This window comes from Phlebotomus papatasi, chromosome 3 (assembly GCF_024763615.1).
Source record: "Phlebotomus papatasi isolate M1 chromosome 3, Ppap_2.1, whole genome shotgun sequence".
Taxonomy (NCBI): Eukaryota; Metazoa; Arthropoda; class Insecta; order Diptera; family Psychodidae; genus Phlebotomus; species Phlebotomus papatasi.
Genome location: NC_077224.1, coordinates 36,625,399 through 36,652,710, shown reverse-complemented (window position 1 = coordinate 36,652,710; position 27,312 = coordinate 36,625,399). Strand labels below are relative to the sequence as shown.

At 34.6% G+C, this 27,312-nt stretch overlaps 1 protein-coding gene across 2 annotated transcripts in view; it reads right to left on the bottom strand.

The window, feature by feature from the left end:
- The window catches only part of LOC129805527 (telomerase-binding protein EST1A), a 67,435-nt gene that overhangs the window by 32,304 nt on the left and 7,819 nt on the right, over positions 1-27,312 (bottom strand). Inside the window, exons 4-9 of one of the 2 annotated variants that reach the window (XM_055853492.1) lie at positions 22,791-22,888; positions 22,643-22,678; positions 21,136-22,561; positions 20,800-20,910; positions 13,750-13,959; positions 13,451-13,658 (exon numbers count right to left, since the gene is read on the bottom strand). In XM_055853492.1, coding sequence (XP_055709467.1) covers positions 13,451-13,658; positions 13,750-13,959; positions 20,800-20,910; positions 21,136-22,561; positions 22,643-22,678; positions 22,791-22,888 — 2,089 coding nt within the window. The remainder of the gene's footprint in view (positions 1-13,450; positions 13,659-13,749; positions 13,960-20,799; positions 20,911-21,135; positions 22,562-22,642; positions 22,679-22,790; positions 22,889-27,312) is intronic. The other variant, XM_055853494.1, reaches the window with a different exon arrangement.

Here is a 27,312-nt window from a genome sequence, read left to right as displayed (position 1 = left end):
ATATTGAGAAACCCTTGTCAATTGTCCAAGGAACCCTTCGCGAAACCTGATAAACCCAATTTCTGAATCGCGAAACCCGAGAAACCTAAGAATTGCATCGCGAAACCCGAGAAACCCAAAAATTGCATCGCGAACCCCGAGAAACCCATTTTCTGCATCGCGAAACACGAGAAACCTAAGAATTGCATCGCGAAACCCGAGAAACCCAAAAATTGCATCGCGAACCCCGAGAAACCCAATTTCTGCATCACGAAACACGAGAAACCTAAGAATTGCATCGCGAAACCCGAGAAACCCAAAAATTGCATCGCGAAACCCGAGAAACCTAAAAATTGCATCGCGAAACTCGCGAAACCAGAAACCCTTGTCAAAAAAATGGGAATGACTTACCCCTTGGAAATGGATAATCCTGGGACCCCTTGTAATAAACCTATGATTTGAATATCGTCGGTTGCGTCTACCTCTGTCGTATCTGCATTTGTTTTGTATCTGCATTCGGAGCAAGCTACAATACAAACGTCCCCTCTTGCGTGAAATGCTGACACAAAATAAATGCAGATACGACCGACGATATGTTTTCCTATATTTCAGGAAGATTTTATTCAAAAACGCCCATACCAATTACACCACGAGACCCCCTGTCTAAGGATTTATTTTGAAAAAGTAAAGTAATATGCCAACGAAGAAATCACAAAACATAAAATAGTTTTAATAACAAAAAATTAACGTTATAATTTTATTGCAAATTATTTATGGCGAAAGGTTGATGGCTTGGATATATTTTTTTCTGCAGCATCAATTTGAGTAAAAATTCTCAGACAAGGAATTCTATAGAAAGAGAATTAGTCATATGGGTGTTTTTTTGCCACAAAGTTAATCATTCTCTCATACTGTAAATTTTGAGTCATCCACTTGTGATTTCCATCCAAAATTTATAATTGCAGCGAAACTGTAAATTCAATGCGAAAAAAATACAGAAATGTTAACTTGAGGAAATGCCAATGTAAATACCACTTTTCTGCAACCTAAAACAATCATTGAAGCTAATTTGCAAATTTAGACTTTAAAACTTCTTCTCTTCCTTCCCTCTTTTTTTCTCCCTCACATCATTTACCAGTTGAAACTGTAATTATTGCCACGAGTGTTAGCTGAGATTCTTTATTTTATATATTTCTGTACCACGTAAATTGTATTTATTTCGCGAGTGTGCTGTACAGAAGATAGAGGCAAAAAAAAAAAGGCGCACTAATAACAATAATCAAACAAATAGCTCTCTAACTATGCCACATATTACACCACATCGCATCTCATCCATTTGTCTCTCAAACCATCTCCACTGCGCTCCATCTGACTCTCCACATCCATCTATTCTCTAGCCCAACAGAGTTGATCCAGCAGCGCGAGATTACCGGCTGAGAGAAAAAAATTCCAAACGCCCGGCAAATCAGCCTTGGCAAGGTCACTGAACGACGCTACAGACACACAAAGTAGCGTGCCAAATGAATAATAGATTGGTCACATTGTACCTTACAAATTGAGTACGAAATTCCACGTTGTGTGTAAAATATCTCACACATTTGCACAAGCAATAAATTGATTTTTCCTCATCAATGGCATCCACTATGCAATATATGCATAACAAAAAAAAATTCGCCCAAGAAGAGAGAGGCTATAAAAATAATTTACATAACTCCACCTATCAGCAATATCAAGTGAAAGAAGTATGATGCAAAAAAAAAGAGGCTCATTTTCAGCATTGACATTTCAACTCATCCATACAATTTGGCGCCTAATAGTTACTTCACATTTACTGGCCACTTTAAGTATTTTTGCTCTTGACCTCAGAAGATGTGTCTACTTTTTTTTCCTCTCCCTATATTTGCTATACTTCCTAAAAAATTACGTAGCTTATTCACTGGGCCAAGTATAGAGAAGAAAAAAAACATAAAATTCGTATACAAATATACCTAAGGAGCAAATTAACTGACAAACAATATAATATCCAACATAATCAGTAAGACAATATTTACAAAATATTAAAAGACGAGGTATATTTTGGAGCTAACTATTGCCGTTTTGCGATTATTCAGATTGACTCTCCGCTTAAGGCCCAACAAAAGACGGAAATGATCATTATACAAGATATTTTGTTGATTTACCGCGATGCCAAGTACGAAAAAAAAGGGTACACAATGGCAGCAAAGTCACACCGAAATGATATATACAAAAGATTTCAATGCATCATCAAGATACGAACCTCGCGCAATATTTCTGTGGTCAAACACAACTCAAAGTATTTATAGTTTAAAAATTTGTTGCCTCCAAACATGAACTCATTTTTCATTTTCAATCAAACAACATCGTATTTTCCATCAACATCTAGTAAATTAGATAATAATGAGGAGAAATACATGAAAAGATACACAACAACAAAACTGGTTGAAATGAAGAAGTGGAGCTGGTTTAGAATCTTGCTTAGAAAGATTATTAACACAAAACTATATAGAAAAGCTGAGACAAAAAAACGACCCCCACGACAACCTTATATATTTAAATATATACAAGTTTTCTCCTCCTTTTAAATTCTATAAATAGAAATGTTTGAACTATCAATTATACTCGATTTAATGGATGCAAATATGTGCAAGCATCACATAAATACCATCTGCACGAATTCTCTAATGTAGAATCGTAGGAAAGCCCTCAAACTTTATGATTTTGCCGGGAGGACGAACAGATAGAGTTGGAAAAACACCAGCTTCTCTTCTAAATCCAATAAAATATGCCACTTGGTATGGTGTATCAATAAATTAAAAATAAATTATCAAATTAATCAAAATTGCACATCATAATTCTCAACACAAATTCCAATTGAAAATTCCACAGTGATTCACTGAGAGAAATGTAGCTGGTTTTGTAGTAAGGCCATTCAACAGGATATGTCTATCATTTTAGTGTAAAATTAGAACAATTTCTTTTTTTTTTTGACAACATACGCACATGAAACATTCTCACGTAAATATTTTCTTCCGTAATGAAAAATAAACACAGAAAATTATTAGTAATGCGACACAACATTTCAAGAGGAACCGGGGTAGAGATTCTGTAAGTTAAGTGATCAGTTTACTTGTATATTTTGTAATTAAACATAACACAAAATTTCAAGATTGTCCATACTTATTGAAGCATCCATGAAGTATCCCCCGAAGATCCCCAGATTCTATCTCTAACCATTTGGTCTATAGGCATGATTACGCCCACGTGAAATTTTTAATATTCCAATGAATAATACTTTATTTTTTAAATGCGGGGAATTCCAGATGTGATTTTTTTTGTAGGTAAATAAAATTACATGTTAAAGTTTGCGTACTTTTTAGACAATTTTCCTCATCAAACACTGTCTTATAGAAATCCTTCTTATTTAATTTCGGCTTCTAGGACCTGGCATAGTTCACAATTGCTGTGCTATTAAGCTGCAATGGTAAAACCAGCAATCAACTATATTTCTGAATAAACCACAAGTATTTCGGGCCTTCTGGATCCCGTTTCAACGCTAAAGTATCAGTATTAAGAGCGAAATAAATAAATAAATAAACAAATCCCTATTATTCTTTGGATTGATTATTGATTTCTTAACTCAAGAATACGAACTTATTATCATGTTGTCAATTATAATCTTGTTAAATCCGCCAGGAAATCTGTAAGAACGGAGTGCTTAAGAAAATCGCGTAAACGAGCGTCTTGCCCGCCAGAGGCTTCTCCAGAACTCCCAGCATTCCTCCTAGCGATATATTCCTCACGACCCCATACGACGATCCTACATGAACTAAGTCTCAAGAATAATCCTCTCTACGATGCCCCTCTCGAAAGGGTAACTCACAAGCTAACACCACTGGTAAAAATAAAAGGGTCAAATTGACCCTTTTCCAAAGGATGGATCATATTTGACTCTTTGAAAGGGTCACCAGGTACCCTTCGAAAGGGTCACGGTTTTGACATTTATTTAATTCCGGAATAAACGAATAAAAAAACTATGAAAAAGTGATCTTTGGTGTTCGCTCAGATGAGAGAAATATGATATCAGTAATAAGTTTACAATAAAACATGATTATTCGTGATAAATGTGCATACTAAATTTCAAGAGATACAAAAGTGAACCTTTCAAAGGGTCAAATACGATCCATCCTTTTGAAAAAGGTCAATTTGACCCTTTTATTTTTACCAGTGACTGAGCGCTCTTACACAGAAAAAAAATATTTTGTAAAAATGTTCGTAAATGTTTGTGAATTCCTATGGGGGAGTTACGAAATGCTCGTGAATCGTATAACCCACAAATAAGTTCGTAAAAGTTTGTACTTTTTTCTCAAACATTGTTCGTAACATGATCACTTGACGAGCATTTTTTTGTACATTTACAAACAATTGTTCGTAAATGTTCGTACAGACACAAAAACTGTTCGTAACATTTTGTCATTTGTTCGTAAATGTTTGTTTTCCTGTCGAACATTATACGAACAATTACGAACAAATGTTTGTAGAAGTACAATAAATGTTCGTCAAATGATCATGTTACGAACAATATTTGTGAAAAAAGTACAAACTCTTACAAACTTGTTTGTGGGTTATACGATTCACGAGCATTTTGTAAGTCCCCCATAGGAATTCACAAACATTTACGAACATTTTTACAAAATATTTTTTTCTGTGTAGGAGGAGAAATCGGCGCCGCTCCGAGAAACATTTAAGATGTCAATTCAAATACCAACGGGGGGTATAACCGTTGGGGAGAAGCTAGTTCTAACAATCTTGATCTTGGTGTCCGAATTGAAGAGATTGGAAGATTGCTTCTAATTTCGGTGTTTACGTTTACATCTTGGAATCTTGTCTAAGTTATTTCATAGATTTGACATTCTGAACTTTTTTATTTTGAAATAACGAAATTTATCAAATTTTCTTGATTTCAAACTTAATCTTCGTTTCTAAATTCAGAGTCTCAAAATACGCGACATTTTTAAAATGTTATTTCTGATCTTTTCTATTTTATATAAAAAAAAAACTATTTTTCAAAGATTTTTGACAGTGTTTTCTTTAAGTACGTTTTAAAATAGTAAAATCTATATTTTTGGATTTTTTCCACAAAACTCTTTTATTTTTTTCCATGTGTAGAATCCGGAAGATCATTAAAGATCACTTCTAGAGGATCACCACATTGTAGCATAATCCTTTATTAATCAAATTGCAAACCTCTCGAGCTATAATCGTTTTATATGGAATACAGATGGAAAATCCTAAAAATCATCACTCATCGTTGGGTGAAGACGTGTTGTTGTTCGTGTGATCCTCACAAATGGAAATGATCACGCTACTGAGTGATATAAAAGGAGTGAGTAAATTACTATAACTGCTTCACCACACGATCTTGTGTTTTGTTGCACCATCATCATCATAATCAATACATTTGTCCCTTGTGTGTTGTCATGGCAAATTCAATAGAGAGAGAAAGAAAGATTCTATTTATACTTATAAATCGATCGAGTGAAGTACTATAGCATGAAATCCTTTGGTTTTCTTGACTCTTCCCCCATCCACAATCATGTCCGCACACTTTTCACGATAAAGTGCATGTGCAAGAAGAAGTGCGACTGTATCTTAAAATAGCCAACAAACGAGAAGAAGAAGATCGAGGCGCCTAAGATCGAATGGAATTTATATAAAGTGGCGCCAATAGGTGACTTGTGATGAAGGGAACTGAAGAGGAGAGAGTTTGGTGGAAAAGAAAAAAATATATATGTATATATATTGCAACAATCAACTATCCCCCTATATCCTAAAAGGAATGATGCAAAAGCTTATATGTATACAGTAGAGGAGACCCAAGATAGTTAATCGCCACAGCACATGGACTCCTCTATCTGGTTGCTTCCTCCCGGACACTCTTCTTCATCAACCAATTTCACTCCGTATACCGTCTTCATTGGTATTTATTATAATTAAATAAAATGAGAGGAAATTGAAAATAGCAGAAACCGTTCAACACAAACACTCTACATTGCTTCTTTCTAATGATATGGACAAATTTCTTCTACCTCATCCACAACATAGTAATAGTAATACCAAACAGTTACTTCTTGGGAGACATCCCCATTCAATTGTCTCAATCACCTGTCTCGATGAATAAATTAATTCTCTTTATGTAAACACAATTTCTCAATAACACCACAACATCAAAAAAAAAAAAGGACGAGGATCACAATAAAAACGAAAGACAGACATCATGGAGATCAGCAACAATCAAATTCAAACATTCAAATCAATCGGCACCAACAATCCTCCCCATCATCGATGTTTTTATCATCTTCTTGGCAATGCAGAGAGAAAAAAAAACAAACAAATCCCGCAGCAACAAACACCAAAAAGCATAAGAGGTCACATCGTCAAAGAATAAGTGCAATGTTCTGATCGACCTTGAAACAGCCTTGCCAATATAATTTTCCAACATCTATACTACATTGTATGTGTGAATATTTCTATCGCATCTTCTTTTTCTCTCTATTCTCTCTTCCCTCTCTTTCTCACTCTCTCAATCGCAAATCGACAAAAACCTTATGCATCACACGAAACTGCAAAAGAGTGAATTGAGAAAAACTCCCCTGAATTGAATGTAGGTATTATAAACAAGATCAAGCTAGAAGGGACAAGAAGAGCGATAAAAGTTTTTCTCCCCTTATTGCTCCAACTCTATAGAAAGAGCAATGTGCACTATTCCTTGATTTTGCAATAAAGAAATGAAAAATATAAACTTAATTATGAAAAATGACCTCACGACATTTGTTTACCCTCTATAGAGTAGTAGGACTGTTGAGCATAGAGGAGTTGGAGGGAGAAAGCCCATCTTGACGAAGACTTTTCTAAGCTAACGGTACCAATTACTGTTCAGCTAGGGTGGTAACTCTGGGGGTGCTATAACGGCGGCTAACCTCAAGTTACGATATCGCTATATACGCTATATAGTTCCGCTAGATGGAGTTGTAAGTGCTCGACGAGTTATTCCGAATGCACAATCGAATCGACTCCTCAGTCGGTTTTCAACAGTAAAGTGAGGAAGACGCTGGATTCGTTTCGTGTGGCCTTTTGGAATGAGCAGTGGGTCTCAATCTCCGGGAAGCTAGCAATGAAGGGTGCTCCAACATGTTCTTCTCTAGTGAAGAACTATGCCAGGTCAAACGGTAAGTGTTATCAACTTGGAGCATTCAGAGAACTTTCCTATAAAATCTTCAAGTTTAAACCGGAGTAAACCAATTGAAAATGAATGATTCTAGTTTATAAAATCATTCGTCAACCTCAGAGCAGGCCTAGGATAAAGTGGCTGAAGTAAATTCAGAATTTTGCCTGGGATTGTCTTGAAATCGAATCTGAACATATTCCTGAAAGAGGAGCAAACGACAATCATGGGTTACTAACCTGAGTAACCCAAATTCTGATCTATAAAAAGACCGTTTTCAGCAGTATACACAGAAAAAAATATTTTGTAAAAATGTTCGTAAATGTTTGTGAATTCCTATGGGGGAGTTACGAAATGCTCGTGAATCGTACAGCCCACAAACATGTTCGTAAAAGTTTGTACTTTTTCACAAACACTGTTCGTAATATGGTAATTGACGGACATTTTTTGTACTTTTACAAACATTTGTTCGTAAAGGTTCGTAAAAACACAAAAAAATGTTCGTAACATTTTGTCATTTGTTCGTAAATGTTTGTTTTCCTGTCGAACATTTTACGCACATTTACAAACAAATGACAAAATTTTACGAACATTTTTTGTGTATTTACGAACATTTACGAACAAATGTTTGTAAAAGTACAAAAAATGTTCGTCAAATGATCATGTTACGAACAATGTTTGTGAAAAAAGTACAAATATTTACGAACTTATTTGTAGGTTATACGATTCACGAGCATTTCGTAACTCCCCCATAGGAATTCACAAACATTTACGAACATTTTTACAAAATATCTTTTTCTGTGTACAAACAGAGTAAAATCATAACTTTCAGAGCAAAATATCAAATTCGGGTATTCTGCAAAATCTTATTCGTTTCACCACCCCTTTTTTTTTGCATTACACACAAATGATCGTGCAGGAGATGATCACAATACAATGTACTTTTCGAGTTACTTTTTTTCCTCACACAATCCCATTGTATTCCCGAGATGGTAAATTCTTCACCTGATCGATCTTGTTTTTACTTATAGAGATCGAGTGAAGATCACAAAGAACGATCACTAATCCATACGATCACTCAAATATCTACTTTTATAATCTTCATATACTGAAAACGAAAAACAAAAAAAAATGAAATGATCAGAGTGATCATGGCGACAAGATAGAAGAAGAAACAGCAATAATCCTCATCAATATTGATGACAATATAATTCCCTTTGATTTTCCCATTCAAACTTGACTAATTTATTATAATTTGTAATTGATACCACATGCTTTGTCAATAAGAATATTGGCATAATTTGTCCCATTCGACATAACTCAACATCATTATATGCATGTATAAATTGTTATTACATCCAACACATCTTCTTTATACCCAACTCTCTTTGCCTTTTTCGGAATCAACCACACTCTTTCCATTTATAACTTATTTTTTCGCCGGTGCGTATTTATTAAATTACAGGAATGTTGTTAGTGAAAAAATGCAAAGGAGAAAAAGAACCAAAATCATCATAATCATTTATAACAGAGCTCAACGTTATATTTTTTTTTAATAAATTTATTCCAGTTTAATTATAGCCACACAGCACCAAAAGACGCATATAATTTTTAAAAAATAAAAATAAAATTCAAATTTTGTCGTTATCATAACTTGAATTAAATTCACAAAGTCGCAAATGTGTTAATAAATAAGAAATAATAGAATAACGACATCATAATACTTGATGGTTTTAACAAGCGCGGCTACTTTTTTTTCGACGATGGGAATGATGAGAGAAGTGAGTGAATTAATTCGCATTAATTAGGTAAATCGTCTAAACATGAGAAAATTAATATTTATCCCTCTAACACATGGAAAAAGAATAATGATGCCCATGATTTTGTTTACTGCTAAAAAAAATTTGTCTTAAACTCGAAAAGGTTCGTGGAAAAGGTCTTGTTATAGTAATTCTCCAGATTTATATAAAAATTTCATTTATTATAGCTTTTATTAGGTTGTTAAAACTTATTTCTTTATTTCTCTCTTTTAGTTCAAAACTCTTCAGAGACATAAAGTTAAAACAAGAATTCGAGCACAATATCTTTCTAAATGAACTAGCACGCGCTCATGTCCGGATTTTGATTCTCTTGTAGGGGAATTCTAAACCAGTATGAAAATGTCATGTGGTAAAATCAGCAAGATTATTCTAATATGTGACTCATATCAATCATTGAGGGTTTCATATAGCTACTTGTAATGGCCATTCGGTACTCACCGGCCTTTAATGTTGCCCTGCTTCCAAATTTAACCACAAATATTTGTCATATGACATTGTCATATTGTTATAGAATTCCCGTATACAGGAGTGTCTCTGCTAAAAGGTATAAACTTTCCTATTTACACAGTGTCACTGATGTTCGAAAAATTTCAAATTCAAATTAGAATTTTCAAATTAAATTTACGGACAAGTTTGGGAATATTTATAAAATTCCATATTAAGAAACTGTTATAAAAGTTACATATAGGGGAAAGTGACCATGCTTGATACGATCCAAGCTTGATAATAACTATTTTTTTCCTATGTTAATCAATAGTTATGACTCATCGCAATATATTTCAATAGCTGGTGCTAAGCCTCACATTTCCTAAAAAAAATAGGATCCTAGCTCTTTTTTCCTAGTTTCAGGAAGCAAAAATCAAAGAGTGTATCGACAACTTTCTATTAGAGGAAGTGTGCCAAATTTCGACCAGCTTCTAGTTTCGGCCATTTTGAGTGTAATTTCGGCCATGTAAATAAATTAATTAAAATTAGGTATGTAATCTTCGAATAATTAATGAATTCATTTTGGTTTTAAATATTTATTCATTTTTGGATGTACAGTAGACTCTCTCAAATTTGGGCATATTGGACCAAAATGTTAGCCGAATTAGACAGAAATTCGGGCGACAAAGTTTTTGAAATGCAACGATTTTTTATTCGTGTGCATATAGATATTGAGTTTACACACTCATATATAACGTAAATTGCATGAAAATCCCTCAATAATGCAAAATCACATCAAAACTAAGACAAACAATACCAAATTTGAGCATATTTGATTCATTTGCTTATCATAATCAATCTTGAAAAATGATAACAAACTTTTTTCAAATGTAACCGCTGCCCGAATTAAAAAGTAGCCCGATCTTAAAAGAGCCGAATTTGCGAGAGTCTACTGTATTAACACAAAGACCGTTAACTTTTAGGTATAATTTGAATTTAAATTGCGTTGTAAAAACTCAGTGTGGAAAGAGTCTTACAAAAAATGTGACAGATCGATTGTGTTTCTAGCAGTATTACGATTTGTGGTGAAGTGCAAAAGGTTTTCCTTCGGTGTTTTTCATGAAAATTGATTAGTTTTCATTAAAGATTGTTTCTGTTTATGTTGATAGTGAATCAATCTTTAAATTTCGGGTAAAATTTCACAGCTGGATCCTGTATTTCGCGTAAAAATGTATATAGTTTGTGAGCGTCTCTCCGTTGAGGTAGTGTTGCTTATTCCGGCAACATCTTTTGCTTTCCTAAATTTCTTATTCATTTTATGTTTTTTTTTTCAATTTCTGTGTTCTACAATGTCCAGAGAAAAAACCATTGCTTCTATGAAAAAGATGATGTGGAAAAGGCCTTGAAAGGGTTTAGGAAGGGCAAATTGCTACGGGAATCTTCGCGTAAATTTGAGATGCTACTCTTCAAGTCTTCAGGACAAATTAAACGGAAGATCTTAGGGCTTGTAGGTCATATAAACGAATTAAACTAAATATTAAACTCGTTCGTTTGACGTTTTGAAATTTTCTATCCGTTGCGTTACAAAAGGTGACCAGAAAAAAGGTGGCGGGAATTTCACTCAAAGTGGCCGGAATACTACCCAAAGCAATGTCCATATTTTTATAAATTTTTCAATATTTTAGGAAGTAATTTAAAGAAAACAAAGATGATAAACTAGTTTTCAAGGTTCCACACAACCCTCCCGAAAAGGAAGTAACAAAAAATATCAATATGAATTAAAATTATTGCATTTCAAACTTAGGGCTTCGGTGCTTATATGCAACTATGCCGAAATTTGGCACACTTACCCTAAATAAAAATCCTCTTAATTTTATTCGTAATGTGCACATTTGGGATTTTCTTGTCTAAAAGTGTCTCAGCTGAAATGATTCTATTTTCACTAAATATCGTTTCTGTTCGAAAATTCTAATTGATTATCAAATTTTCACATTAAATTCATAATGGCATTATAATGGGACAATGATATTATATTCATTCTTTGATTTACCTCACAACAAAGTAAAGACTGACATTGGCCACTTGAAATTATGACTAGCTCATTTTTATCTATTTTTCGAAGAATAAAATATCCAACACACATGTAGGATTACAATGAACAATCGGTGTTCTCACAGTCAGAGTTTAATTCTCCGAAAGTGTCTCGGCTAAAATTTTCACAATTTCGAATTTCAATGTTTCAATCAATCTTTCAATGTCTTTCCTCTCTTTCCAGCTGTGAGTGTTCAGGATATGGATATTTTATCTAATAAACGAACCACCAGTGAAAACTTCCTAAAGCCCACAAGTGTATAAAAACAATGAAGTATGAAAACTGACGCAGTGACTTAAACTTGAAGGCAGGACACAAATGTCCCTTCCGGAAGCATCTCTGGAAATGAATTCAATCCAGAGTGAAAATACTCAGTTTCCCATGGGAAACTGACACTTCCAGAAGGGATATTTGTGTCATGCCTTCAATGTAGAAAAACAGTGAGATGCATTTCAAAAGACCCCAATTTAAACGAACACTAAAGGTGTCTACACATTGGAACTGATTTCATCAAGAATTATTTCAAGAATTCTTGAAAGAAAAATTTCTATTTTTGAAGGAATTTTTGAAGAAAAATGCCTCCACATTTGGGTTTATTTTCCATCAAAAATTCTTGACAGATCGCTGTCATTTCCAAGTCCCTTGCTCTTGTAATTGCTTTTCATGAAAATTTGTTATTTCTCTTTTGAAAAAAGCGAGAAAAATGTTTGTGAAGTTCCTTGGGATAGTATTTAGTGAATTTATGTGCAAAATTTCCCAAATATGCGAAGGAAAAGAAGAGTGTTTTCCTGGAGATGTTGTTCCTGTTGGAATCCAATCCAGCCTTTGAAGGAACATTTCCTTTGATTTTTCTCTAGATATTGACGGAAATCATTGCAACTGTGTATTCCTGAGGTGTTCTTCAGTACAGTGGCTTCGTACACTGATGCATTAACTTCTGGAAATTTCTAGAGAAAAATTAGAGGAAATGTTCCTTCAAATCGGATTCCACTAGGAACAATATCTCCAAAAAAAAAAACACTATTCTTTTGCATTTTTGGAAAATTTGCCATACAAATTCACTAAATACTATCCCAAGGAACTTCACCAAACGCCTTTTTCACCATTTCCATCAGAAAACAGCAAATTTTCATGAGAAACAATCTTGAATTGTAATGGCCTCTACACATTGGGAGCAATTTTTGTCAAAAATTGCTTTTTTGAAGGAAATTCCCTGCAGCGTTAAGGTCTCTACACATTGGGAGCAATTTTCGTCAAAAATTGCATTTTTGACAGAATTTTGACAGTTCTGCCTACAACAGTCCGAACGATTTCCTTCAAAAGAGCAATTTTTGACGAAAACTTCTTACAATGTGTAGAGACCTTTATAGCGGGAAACGTCAAATTTCTGTCAAAAACGCAATTTTTGACGAAAATTGCTCCCAATGTGTAGACGCCTTAATGGTTTCCTTCAAGAATTCTGTCAAAAATGACTTTGATGAATTTAGTTCCAATGTGTAGAGGGTAATTTCCTTCAAAAATTTTTGATGGAAAATACTTTGAATTGGATATGATTTTTGAAAGAAATTGCCTACACATTAGACAAATTTTCTTCAAAAACCCATCTTTTTGTCAAAAATTCATACCAATATGTATAGGCAAATTTTTTGATGCTCAATTCTTGAAGCTCATTTTTGACAGAAATTTGTCATAATGTGTAGACAGACTTTTTCGAGTATTCAGACAAACCCAAAGCATTCGACCAATTTTTTTTTATGAATAATTATCCCTCTCCTTCACCACGCTGTCTTTTCACACAAAAGGCAAATAGAACTGAGGCAAAAGCCATTGAAGAAGCTTCACATAGTGCTAAAATATTAATTCGATAAAAAAAAATAATAATTTACTCACCTCTAAGCTGGGTACAGTCGATGGCAAACATATTGAGTGATGCCAGTTGCAAAAGACGCAACGATGTGATGGGAATTGGTGAGATTCGGAGAAGAGCCCGAAATTCTCTCAGCATTTGGACAGCACATTGAGTGAAAGATTCCATGCCAATCTTTGTAATCAATTTGCCATGGACATGCAAGTAACTCGTAATGAATCGCTTATTGAGCTGCAGAGAAAAAAGTCCACCTTCAATCATCGCAAGAAATTCTCCCCATATGGAACAAGAAACATTTCCAACGGATATTTTGCAAACTCACCTCAATGGGCTCCAAATTCTCGAGTTCTTCCTCTTCACTCGTATCACCACTTCGATTGGCAGCCGGATCGAGTGGTGAAGTCCGATGAATTCTTCTACCACCCTCCGGATGTATCCAGGTTTCTCGTCTCAGTGCACCACCAAATCGATGTTCCTTCTCCTTCAATCTCAGTCGATTTTTCTCTTCACGCTTCTTCTGGCTATTCTCGTACTACAATCCCATTTTTTTCCCCAAAAAAAAAGACACCAAGAAATGGAAAAATGTAAATTACAAGCATGGCTAAGTTCAACCATTATCGCATATTTTGAAGATTTTAACCAAAAAAAAAAAAACATATTCCAAACATGACGTTATTTTTAGCAATAAATTGACACGAATTTTTCCCCTGAACAAACCCAACAAAAGTTGAGAGGATTCCAATTGACTCACACACAATTTATTTTAATACCCCGTCAAGGTTTTGTGTATCTTTCAAATTATACAAATTAAATACACGCACAGTAGAAATAAAAACCACGATAAATATTTAATTTTCCACTGAATCTTTTTTTGTGTATAAAGATGGCAGAAAGTAAAAGTGTCGTGACACTTACCAAAAATTTGTGCTGTTTTTTTTTTCATTTTTTGATTTTTCGTCATCAAACATTCCCAATGATAGCATTAATAGTGGTTAGTAGAGAGAGAAAAAAAAGTCCATCAATTACCATTTATCCATTCAAATTACATCGATAAACTCATGTCCACAAATAACTTATAATAAAGATTGAAAATATGGGTATTTTGCACCAGACATTCAATTTTCTGCGCATCTTCTCTCTCCTCTTTTCATATCCAATAAACTCAATTGATCCGGAACCTGGCCTATCAACATCTCTGCATTTTATTTTATTCACTCTCGCCAGTAAATCAATATCAATTTTGAGTAAACAAATTAGCAAAATTAGATAATAGTGAGATTTAGAGACTGACTCAAGAGATGTAGAAAAAAAAAAATCATCGAAATGGGCAGCAACAAAAACCAAGAAGCAATCAAAATCCTATCAAACGGATTTATAGAATTTATTTCGAGGGGTTTCTCGCTGAAAGATCTTAATACAGCTCTTTCGTTTAATAATAAAAAATTGCACTCATAGCTCAGAGGAATTAAAACGAACGATATGAAATGAATTGATAGAGGTTTAGTGAAAAGGTTGATAACAACCAATAAATTAAGAGCAAAACAGTAGGATCTTGCATTAAAATTTTATTTTTCAAATTAATCCTTCCCTAATGTCTTTATTAAAGATTCTGTGACCATACATTATAGAACGAAATGAAGATAAATCTCAAATTAATTCTTTATAAAATGGACTTCTACTGTATAAGGCCAAATTAATATTCGCGAGCACAGTAATATTTTAAAATTTATAGAAATTAAATATGATCACTTAACCCATTCCTTACTATAGGATTACACATCATACGAAAATTGAGTGATTTTGAATAATTAATTTCCGCGCCATTGATATCCGAAGTGCTGTCGCGAATGGATTTTTAGTTACCTTAGTCCTTGAGTTATTTGGGAAAAATAATCCGACAGATAATTCCTCTTCCTGGAAAGTTATGTAGGTTTTTTGCTCAAAATGGCGAACGGAAAATTTGAGATCCTATTGATTTTTTTAATTCACCTTCATCCTCTTTCCTAATTTGAATTCTGGTTTCCATTTGTTTTCTTGGATAGTTATTAGGGCGTTTCAACTAGGAAAAAAAATTTTTAGCACTATTCTTACGGTGCTGTATTTGATAAGACAAGAAAGTTTTTCTTCGACAACCATATGATCAGACGCTGTTTAGAGGTGGCTGGACGACCCTCTCTGTAGTGTAAAATCCGGTAAAATCAGAAATTAGTTCTACAGAGAGGGTCGTTCAGCCACCCCTAAACAGCGTCTGATCATATGGTCGTAGAAGAACTTTCTTGTCTCGTCAAATACAGCACCGTGAGAATAGTGCCAAAATTTTTTTTTCTTAGTTGAAACGCCCTAATAATTATGCTATCTAACCCTTTAAGGACGAGAGAGTTTTTACGAAACGAAAATCAACAATAAAAATGACACTAGTAAATCTAACCTTGGAAAGTCCAACAGAGGAGGAATACAAATCTTATGATACCCCAATTCCATCCGATTTAATCGAAGGTCCAACTAATCGAAAAATCAGTTTTCGAAATTTCAATTTCGAATATTTCGAAAAATACACGTTGCTTTTTCTTTAAATTTTAGTATGTTGTAGCTGAGGTCTAGCCCTTTCCAAAGGTGGGTCGCACTCATCTCTCGATCTTCCCTGACCCGAGCTATAATCAAAAATGTCTTGACCGGATTGTATTTTCGATGTTTCTGAAGCGATTTCGATGAAATTTTAGTTATCTGAGGTTGAGATCTTTCTAACGATGGCTTCCATCCGTCTCTACACCAACCCACTATACTCCGACCCTTACTATATCCATATGGACCGGACTCTATCTTTAATGTTTATTCACCGATTTCAATGAACTTTTTTTTCTTTTGTTGGCCTTCCCCAGTCAGATTATTTAAACTAGATAAACCAGTGATAAGCCCAGATAAGCTTATGTTAGCTGAGATTCCTTACAGGAGACCTCGAAATGCGTGAAACACGGAGAACTTGCAACTCGAAGTACTTGAAAATTCAAAATTGAAAATTGAGTTCAATTTTGGGGGTAAAGAATCGCGTCGAATAAACTGTACTTGTCGGTCGAAATGGATAAAATTGGCTCGACGCGATTCGTTATCCCCAAAATTGAACCCAAAATCGAATTTTCACGCATTCTAAGTTGCAAGCACCCCAAAATTTCACATATTTCTAGGTCGCCTGTAAAGAATCTCAGCTACCATAAGGCCGACTTCAGATTATAGGTTTAGCCAAGTTCCCAAAGGTCTCAAAATCTTAAATTGCGAGCAATTTTATTGCTTTCTGACAGTCTAATTGGTCATGTGTCCTTAATAATCCAATCTTAAGTTAAATTTTACAACAGAAATTACATCAGTTAAGCCATTTGGCTAAGCCTTAGGTCTGAAGCCCGTAAAAGCTTATCTGGGCTTATCACTGGTTTGGACATGTTTTGAGTTGGAGACTACCCAGGCGGACATTTCGTCCTTATACGAAAATACCGTTGTACCATTCCCAACCCAATAACACTTTTTCAAGGTCAAAGGTTAAAAAAAGGCTCTAGACTAGAGAGCGTATTTCTCATCCAAATGGTATCATATTTGGGCTCGTTGGAAAGTCTTGGAATTGCAGACAAGCCTGAACCGATTCCAATAGCTTATGAATCGACATTGTACCGATTTATAACCAATAACAATTTTTTCTGAAATTCAATGATATTACTTCTAAGGTAACCCAATGGTAGCATATTTTGGCTTTTTGGAAAGGTCTTGTAATTTCCGATAAAACTGAACCGGTATTAAACCGACTCATAACCGATGACTTACTTTTATCCGAAATTCATACTCCTAAGCAATTTTAATCAATTTTTTGAGTGATTTATAAATCCGTTTAAATCGGTTGTGAGCAGGTAATGAGCCGTTTATGAAACGATAAGTAATTTTTGTCTGTAGGGGAAACTGGGGCAAAATTTGTCAAAACGAAAATTTCAATATTCACTATTAGGTGAGATTCTTAACAATCTCACCTACTATAATCCTAACAAAATTTCATGTCGTCCGATCGAGCTCAAACTTGGCCAAAATGTGTTTCGCCACTTCCTGATCACGAATATATATGTGGCTATTTTACGTTCCTGGCCGGCCGGCCGGCCGGCCGCTCTTTGGAGCTTAATAGCTCCTAAACTAAAAAAAGATATCGACTAGCGGTTTTCGGCAAAGGTTATATATCGGGTGAAAATTGCAACTTGGTGCATTGACCCCCCACCCCCCACCCCTCCTTCCGCCATTTTGAAGACCCCCCTTTTTTGTTTTCTCAATAGCTCCAGCCCTATGGCATCGAGCGGGCTCAAATTTTAGTATGTTATAGCTGGGCCTTAGAGCTTTCCATCAATACCCAATTTAAGGTCCCCCGACCCCCCTGACCCGAGCTATAAGGGTCCAAAAAAAAATTCTTAAAATGACCATAACTCCGGTTCTAATTGTCAGAATTTAAAAAGTGAGGGCTTTTTGGAAAGCTCTCGTGAAATGCCACTTCCCCTTCTAACATCGCAAGTTCATAAAACCACCGCTAGGGGCGCTATTATTAAAAAGAAAATTTTTAAATCTTATAAGTTAAATAACTCAAAAATTCCATTGTGCATCGGGCTGAAATTTTAGTATGTTGTAGTCGTTGATTATACCTATCAAACAAAAAAAACCTTAAGTCGATCTAAAACCCCTGACCCCAGCTATAAGGGGTCAAAGTTCGAACATTGACCGGCCTCTATCTCCGGTTCTAATTAACATAGCGACCTAAATTTTACCTTTTTGGTTTCGTCTCGATGAGCACTTTCAGATGGAAGTTCAAGAATTCACCACAGGTGGCGCTGTGATAGCGTCAAAATTCATCGAAATTCAAAGTCACTTTTCTCAAAAACGGCATTGTGCAAGTTAATGAAATTTTAGTATGTTGTAGTCCAGTCTAGGACGTTTCCAAAATGGTGCAAATGTGCGCTGTGGTTAAAACAGAACCGGAGATATGAGGGGTCAAAGTTCACAAAATTCAAAAAATCATATCTCCGGTTCTATGTGACCGATTTTGATGAATGAGGGCTTAAACGAAAGATCTCACCAAATGCTACAACTTCCTAGAACATTTGAACTTTGTGGGACCAACACCAGGGGCGCCACAGTCGAAAAACCAATTTCAATATCACATAACCTCAATTATCTCGACTGTTGCTGAACCGATTTTGATGATTACTTCGACATAATTGTAGAGGACATTTGTCTCTACATTTCGTCCATACATCATTTTCCACTCAGACCACGCTATCACTCCGATTTTGCCGAGTTAGCTCACGTTAAGAATCTCACCTACATAAGCCGGTTAGGATTATCTGTCCTTTTCTAAAATAAAAGAGACTGAGGCTTGAAATTTTTATTATAACGCCTTCATTATATATTATATATAATATTACCTTATTATATAGCCTTCATGAACCTTCTTAAACTTACAAAGTTTCAAGGGATTCGAGGAAAAATTATGTAAAATAAAAAATAATGAAATTTTGAACCCTATTTTTGGAATATTTGGATTACAGAAAATGTCAATAGGGTAAAAAGTCTAAAGCGAGACAATTTGGAATGTTGGACAAAACAGTGTGGAATATGAAACACCTCTCTAAAAACTTGATAAAAAATCAATTAAATATTTCAATTTTCGATAAAAAGATTATTAAACCTAATTTTGTGATTATTTGAGAAGTTAAAAATGCAAAAGTCGCTATTAAACAAGACCTTACACTACAAAAGGGTGACTTGCAAGAAGAATTTAAAAAATGTATTGCATGCGTGATATTCATAACCTTGACACGGTAGTTGTCATTTTCTCTGTTTCTTATGGAAGTTGCTAGGAAAATATCAAAGTGTTTTGTTTGATTTTTCGGCATAATTTGTGAAATATTATTAAGTCCGCAGTGAAAATCGAAGGACATCCATTTAAAAGGTGAATAAAAAATATTTGTGAAATATTACATTTAAAAAGAAGAGAAAAGTGATTTAATTTTGTGTTGCTTTCAAAACAAGTTTTTTTGAATCTTGGACAAGTTGATTTTGTGAATGAATTTGGTGGTTTTGTGCAGTGAAATCATGTTAACAAGGACGACAAAAATCCTTAAGTACCCGGAGAAATAGTTGCAACAGCAGTTAGTAGCTGATAAGGTGAGAATCTCCTGGAAAAGGCTACAAAGATTTCCAGATTTCGAAGATCACTTTTTCTGATAGAGTGGGTAGTAAATATCGCAAAAACTCCTGGAGAAAGACAAATTGGAGCCTCCTCAGAAATCCCGAAGCAAGTGGAAAAGGATTTGGGCGGATGGGGAATTGAAATGCGTTAAAATTGCATCCGCTTTAAAGCTATAACTGCTGGACAACGCGAGGCATCTGTGAAATTTACAGAACCTCTTTTTGGATGGACGTCCAGGAAGTTCTTGGTAATTAGCGTTCCTCAACTGTTACCCGGACATAAAGGAGGGATTAGCATAACCATCCAATGTGCAAGTATACACAGAAAACCTTCAACATTTGATTTTCTACATATTTCGTATAATATTTTGTCATTAATATCACTATGTCCAACTTTCCAAAAGTTTTTGTTCCGCTTACCAAAATTTTGTCCATCTTTTCAAAATGTGTTGTTTTCGAATTTGATTGAATATTCCAATTAATTGGTTGAAATATCTATTAAAAACTGTTAAGATTCTGTTAGAATATTTCACAAGCAATCTCATGATGCAAAGAAAATGAAAAAAAATATATATATTTATTCGGCTTAAAAATGCATTTGAAATTGAACTTTTTCTTAAGTGTCTCCCTTTCCACAATCCACCCTATATAGCATCTTAGTCACGAGTTCGAGCACTTGGCACAGCCTTGGACGCTTTGCCTCTCTTTTTAATATCCTTTTTTCTTAATAAATTTTCAACTTCGAGATGGTTTTATGATGATAGACAGATTTAAATCGGTATTAAATTTCTATGTAACCCAAAAAATTTACGAAAAAGAATATTTGGGCAGAGCTCGTTTTCTCGGGAGTTCGAGCAGTTTGCAAAGCCTCGGACGCTTTTCCATCTCCTTTTATAACTGTAATAAAGATCCATTGCCGTAATGCACATAAATATTGCAAAAATTCATTTTTGTCCCATTTTTTTTTTAATTTATTTACTCCTCACACAGTAAATACTGTTAATGGAGACTACTTTATGATCAGGGACTGTAAACCATTAATATCCAAATATTAAAGACGTCATAAAATTATCAGTCTCTTGAGAAGATGCAAAACTCATAATAATTTCAGTAGCCCCAGATTAAGTCAGAATGAAAAGAATATTAAAAATGCTTTTCTTACCTTCTTTCGAGTCTCATCGAAGAGCGCCAGGAGACTCTCCCGGGCAGATTTAAATGGATTTGATGACATTAGGCTCCTCATGTAGTAGTAGACAGCATCAACTTTTCGTTTCTGTAAATTGACAAAGAAGAAAACAAAGAGGGCTTTTAGGATGAGTTTAGGGATGTTAAAGGCGTCTACATATTTGGGAGCAATTTTCGTCAAAAATTGCGTTTTTGATAGAAAATTGACGTTTCCCCCTACAACGCTGCAGGGAATTTCCTTCAAAAAAGCAATTTTTGACAAAAATTTCTCCCAATGTGTAGAGGCCATTAAGGATGAATTTGTGGGACTAACCGAATAGATGGAGAGTACTGCTAATTGATTGTATGGTCTTCCGTTGCTAGGTAAAATCTGTTGAGCCTTCATGTACCACTGTCTGGCTTTGCCATAGCCACTCGTCTCGAGAATCTGTTCACGATATCTCGCCAAATCTCCCATGAAAAGTAAGAGTTTCTGTGCTGACACCAGTGCTAAGCCAATCATCTTCAGTCCCCTGGCCATTGATCCAGCATTAACTCCCACAAAATTATCAACATGAAAATTGTACTTTTGTTCCAGTGTCTTGAGAAGTTTCTCAAAAAATCCACTACCCTCATCAATTAACTCAAGGCATTTGGCCTTGTAGAATGCCCTTCCATCTTCGGTGGTATCTTCAGCATGGAGCTTCCTCAGCATCTCAATGGTATTGTAATAGAGTAATTTCCAAATATGCTGCTCAACATTGTATTGCTGGCAAAATTTCAGTTCACGTATGAGAAATTGCTCTAGAAGTTGCTTCAAGCATCTCCTATTGAGGGTAAATGTATCCCATTCCCTGAATAAAACCCCATTCACCAGCAATTCCTGTATCTGCTGATCCGTCTGCACGAGATTATCAATCAAATCACAATTGTGCACTTGCTGGTATGCCTCCGATGTACTATCATACCAAATAGGAGGATTGGCATTATTGCTAGCATAGTATTTATCACCAGCATATTGGCAAGCATCCAGAACAGCATGATTATCCGTGGCATTATTAATTGCATCCGGTGGTGTATAATTTCTACCCTGACTTGCCGTCACCACAATTGGCTGATGCGGATTCTTGGGATCAAACAGAATTTTTGACTGTTGTGAATTTGGCCCAACACCGCTATTCCTCGGAATTTCCCGCGGAACAGCCTTTGCCCTCTCCTGTGGCAGTACAATCATGCCCGGCTTCGATGATGCCGCCCCCTTCTCAGTATCAATATTCAGTGTACTTATTTGATTGGAAATATTCTTAAATTCCTCATCCAAATTAATTTCCCGCCGCCAATTTGTCGGATCCCGGATACTGTGCAAACTCTCCTGAGAATTTCTCATAAAATGCGTCTCTGCACTGTTATCTCTACTCGACCATGAATTCCTATTTCTCCTTCTGTTCCTACTGCGATTCCTCGATCCATCCCTCCCCCCGCCGCCGCCTAATCTCTCCAAACTCGCTTCACGCGACACACTCTCATACTCATAACTATTCTTTCTCGATCTATTGTAATGCGATCTCTGCCTAAAACCCCGATCCTGACTCGTTTCACGACTACCCGGCATGGAATCTTTGCTATTCCGACGATTTGGATACGCCGGAACCTTAAACACCGGCTGCTGCTGCGGCTGCTGCTGCTGCTGCTGCTGCTGATTGCTAAAATTCTCCTGATCTTTGTGCATAGAATTTCCCGAATTTCTCGAAGTTGAATTACTAAAACAAACGTCAAAAAAAAAACAAAGAGATCCATTTTAGATCTCAACAGCCAAAAAAATCACTTCCCTGAAAACTTACTTGAGTAATTTAGTCTTTTTCTTACGACCACCACCTCTTTATTAGTTACACGATTGCATTAAAAGGTTTTATTAAAGCGTTAGTAGAATCTATTCTAAAAAAAAATTACCCAAAAAATACAAGCAAAATTATTAAAATATAAACTTACTTTTTGCCACGACGCCTGTGCGGCTTTGGCTGCTCCTGCTGTACTGTTGAATTCTGCAATTTTTCATTGTCAACATTCTCCATTTCAGCAGCCCAATCCTGCAAAGAAAAATTGCAAAACAAAATTATAGCTTTCATATAATCGCATTTTAGTGGTTCACTATAGTGAAATGTTCGCTTTGATCTGTCAAGTGGATCATTCACCGGCTTCACTTACTTACATAATCCACCCCAAGGACGGTATTCGCCGGGAGTCCTTGTAAAAACACCTTTATCCTTTCGAACAAATACTATTTTGACTTCGAATTACACTCAACTTCAGCTAAAGGGATCTTCATGAAATTCGGTATGGAGTCAATGTATGACTTAAGCTATTTATTCATGAGTACTACCCCCTCCCCACACCCCTCCTTCCAGTAGCCCCAATACAAAATATGGACTATTTTCATTTTAACTTTTCTTTGAGAAAAAAGTAGAAAGCTTAAACTTGGTATGGGATCAAGGTTTATGAAAGGTTTCTTAACCATAAATATCAAAAAGAGTCTTATTGCAGTTTGATGAATAGAAGGTGTTTTTTTACGTCATTTAAGTGGTACAAAATTATTTTTTTCGAAATTAAAAAATTGATAGGTCTTGTCTCAACTTGTTTTCTGTCTGAAAAAATAATTTTAAACCACTTAAATGACGTAAAACATCTTCTATATTCATCAAACTGCAATAAGTTTCTTTTTAATAATCTTTTATTTTAGTGTTCTGAAGACCACCTTAGTCACTTGGAATTCTGTTTTGGGGCAGAATCAACAGGACATGATGAGACTAAGCAGTCAGCATTGTTTTACATCAAATTTCGGTAGAAAACTTGTTTTTTTCGACTGTAACACGGAAAATTGCACACTTTTGCCTCTAACAAAAGAAGATTTTTAGCCCTGAGAGTGGTTTAAAATGCATATATGTCGGCTATATGGACAAATTCGGATGAAAGGTGATAGTATCTTGTCATTTTTATGGAAATTTTTTTGGTTGTCAATTTCCATCCCTTTCAAGACCTTAATTAATCCCTTATTTTTGTTCATTAAACATTTATCTTACAAAATTTCAGCAAAATTTATGAAAAACTTTATAAAAATGATTCTAATTAGCTTAATAAAGTTATTAATTAAATTACTAAAAGATATTTACCTTCACTGATTGAAAATAAATACCCTGGAGCCAAATTTATTGAGTGGAGCTATAATTATTGCCACCCGAAAATCACCATTTTGATAAAGATTCTATCACAGTACTCACAGTTCTAACGGTGTGAAATTCAAATGGCAATTTTTCATATCAGTTTGAAAATACCTTTAAATTATTTGTTTTTTATTTTTTTCAAAAAAAAATTTTTTTTCAAAGTTTTTCCAGTATGAAAAAGTGGAGCTATGATTATTGCCAGCAGTGTATTGTAATTAGTTTTTCAATAGAGACATAACAATTTATCTTAGATTGTATGTCGAATAAAAAAGGATAATATAGATGCAAATTTCAAGAATCTCACTCAATATATTTTTTACTAATTTAAGGAGGAACACGTAGGGGAAAGTGGTCTGCGTTTCAATGCGGCAGCCTTTGAATGTGTCAAATTTTCTCTTATTTTTCAAAGCAAAAATTCTATTTTGTGAAGAATAGTTAATACTATTAATTATTTTCTATTAACTTCGATTAACAAAATGGAATTTTAGCATTTGGAAATAAGAGAAAAATTGAAACATTCAAAGGCTGCCGCATTCAAAGGCAGGCCACTGTCCCCTACATATAAAAAATTAAAAAAATATTTGTTTAAAATATTTGTTTTGTTGACTCTTGAGATCTAACAATTTCAACTTACTAAAAAAAGACCTCTTTCTTGATAAACTCCCTATAAATTATGCGATCTTTTTTTCTCCGGTTTTAGTTAAAGCAAAAATTAAGAGTTTTAAAGAGTTCACAGCCAAGTAAACTGCTAAAAATCTGTTCAATTTCGTATTTATTAAGAATATAAATAGGTTATTCAAAGATCTAATCATTTAATGGCCACAAACGTTTTCTTATTCACGGGAGCTGAAACAAAATAAAACTAAAATAATAAACAATTTGGAAAATGATTGGTATCAAACTCAAAAAAAATTAGACAAATAAAAACAGATAATAAAAAGAAGTTCGAAATGTCTGCCCAGTTTATTAAGAAAAAAACTTAATTGAAATTTATTATAAATATACGGAAATCGTATTTATTACTTGAACTAATCATTTAAAAACCATTTAAAACATTAAAAAACGCGATATTTTAATTTATTTGCTGATTTTCTATGTAAATTAATCAAACTCTCACCGGGAATACCACTCGAGATTTCTCTCCGGTTTTTCATGAGAAAATTTACAATCGAAATTTCGGGGATACCAAATAGGCGAATTACACACGGAGAGTTGGCTTTTCACACAAAATCAAACTCTCTCACATCTGGAGGATACGGCCCCCAGGAGTGTGAGTTTTTTCCCGATGATCTAAAGTCCACCTAGGGTAGCGGCATTACTTATGGCCAGTCTATACTTGTGGCCACTTCGAAGATATCTTCAATTTTTCCCCCAAATTATTTTCGAAGAACTACAAAATTGGAAATATTTGATGTGCTATCATTCAATGAAACTTTTAAACTTATTTACTTTTATATTTCGGTAGAATTTTAATTATTTTGTACGAATTATTTCAATGATGCGGCAGACGGTCAAATATACGTCAAATCGTTAAGAAATTTACTAACGATCTCATAATTTTTAATGACTAAATTTCATATCTTAAATCAAAAAAATTTAGTACTATTTTTCAAAACTTGTTTTCTTAGTAAATATATTTTCTTTTTCCATTTGATTTTGATGATTTTTCAAACAAAAATGTAAAATAATGACAAAGGCCATAAGTTATGACCAATTTGATAAGATTATTAACTTGTGGCCACAGGAATTGACGTGTGGCGCCCTCACAGATATTTTCTTTAGCGAGTTGTCAATCGTGTTATTTTGATTCAGTGAATTTGAAATTTCTAGCAAAAATTGAATAAAATTTAAGGTAAGTGTTGAAATTATAACATAAAATTGTTTACAAATGTGTGGTGTGAATGATCTTATTGTTTTTTTTTCCATGAACTTGCATTTTGTTGTAAATAACCTAACTTTTTCTCTTTTTTCCCTCTCAGGAGAATGAAAAACACGAAAAAAAAACAAGATAAAAGCCTCATTATTGAACTAAAAGGATGAAAAAGGGGCACTGTGAGGCATTGAAAATAGAATGACCACGACCAAAGTATTCCAGTCATTCCAGCTATACCACATTCCCTCACAAACTCTGCGTTAAAGTTTTCGGAAAGTCTCAGGAAGAAACATCAGATCACGGAGGCTTTCACAGTGCCCTAAGAGAACAGGCAGAGAAGGATATTAGGGTAGAGTAAGTACTTTTCGCCACCTTAAGGTTTGACACCCTTATAATTCTTACACTTTTTGTCGAAATAAAATGAAATTTTGTGTACAAGTGCTTTGAAGCATTGTCTATCTATTGAACCAGGAGACTTTCCGGGAACTTTTGAGTATCTGGTTGAAAAAGTACATTTACTGCAACAATGCATGTTTCAATACTTTTCGCCACCTTGTAAACACTTTTTCGCCACTGTGTAAGCATTTTTCCGCCACTTGTTTTCAATTGATTTTTAAGAAACAGCAGCTTCCGAAAACCCCCAAAAGTACACGGCACAGTACTTTTCTTATTTAACACCGATATTAGACAATATTATTAAAGTATTTCGAATGATTTTTTGCACATTTTTTATTTGCGACAAAAATCTATTGAAAATTACGCCTGTTTCAACTAAATTCCGCGAGGAGCGCCACTTGTAAAATGCTTGGAAAAATGAGTGGCGAAAAGTACTAACACAACCGAAAAAAGTAAACCCTATTTCACCACATCCGTATTTCCTTATTTTTTGGAAAACATTATTAAAAAATGATATTAGAACAAAGCTTAGTTAATAATGGATTGACTTTCAGTGAAAAAATATCGAATACTGTACTGAAAAAACATAAAATAATGCAAGACAATTTGTCTGAGCGTTGACAAGTTTATTAAGAACTCCATATTTTTTTGGTGACTGTTCACCTTGTCGACAATTTCTTTAATTATTAACTTGCAAATATTCTAGTCGGTGGAGCATCTTATACGGTTTTCTGATTCATTTGGCTAGAGGTCACGAAATAACACTCATTTCGTAGTTCCACGAACTCATAATTTTCTTAAAATGTGATTTTAATTTAGGTGGCGAAAAAGGGCTTACTGGCGAAAAAGTGCGGACTCTACCCTATACGGTGAGTTCTTCATGCAGCCAAATGTAGCTTTTCCATCACGAAAGTCTGATTGGATTACTAGCCTATGCGTGGAGAATCAATATTAATTAGTTGTATCCGACTGTTTATGAGAAATTTTTTTTAGAAACTATGAAAACTTGTTAAACAAAATAATA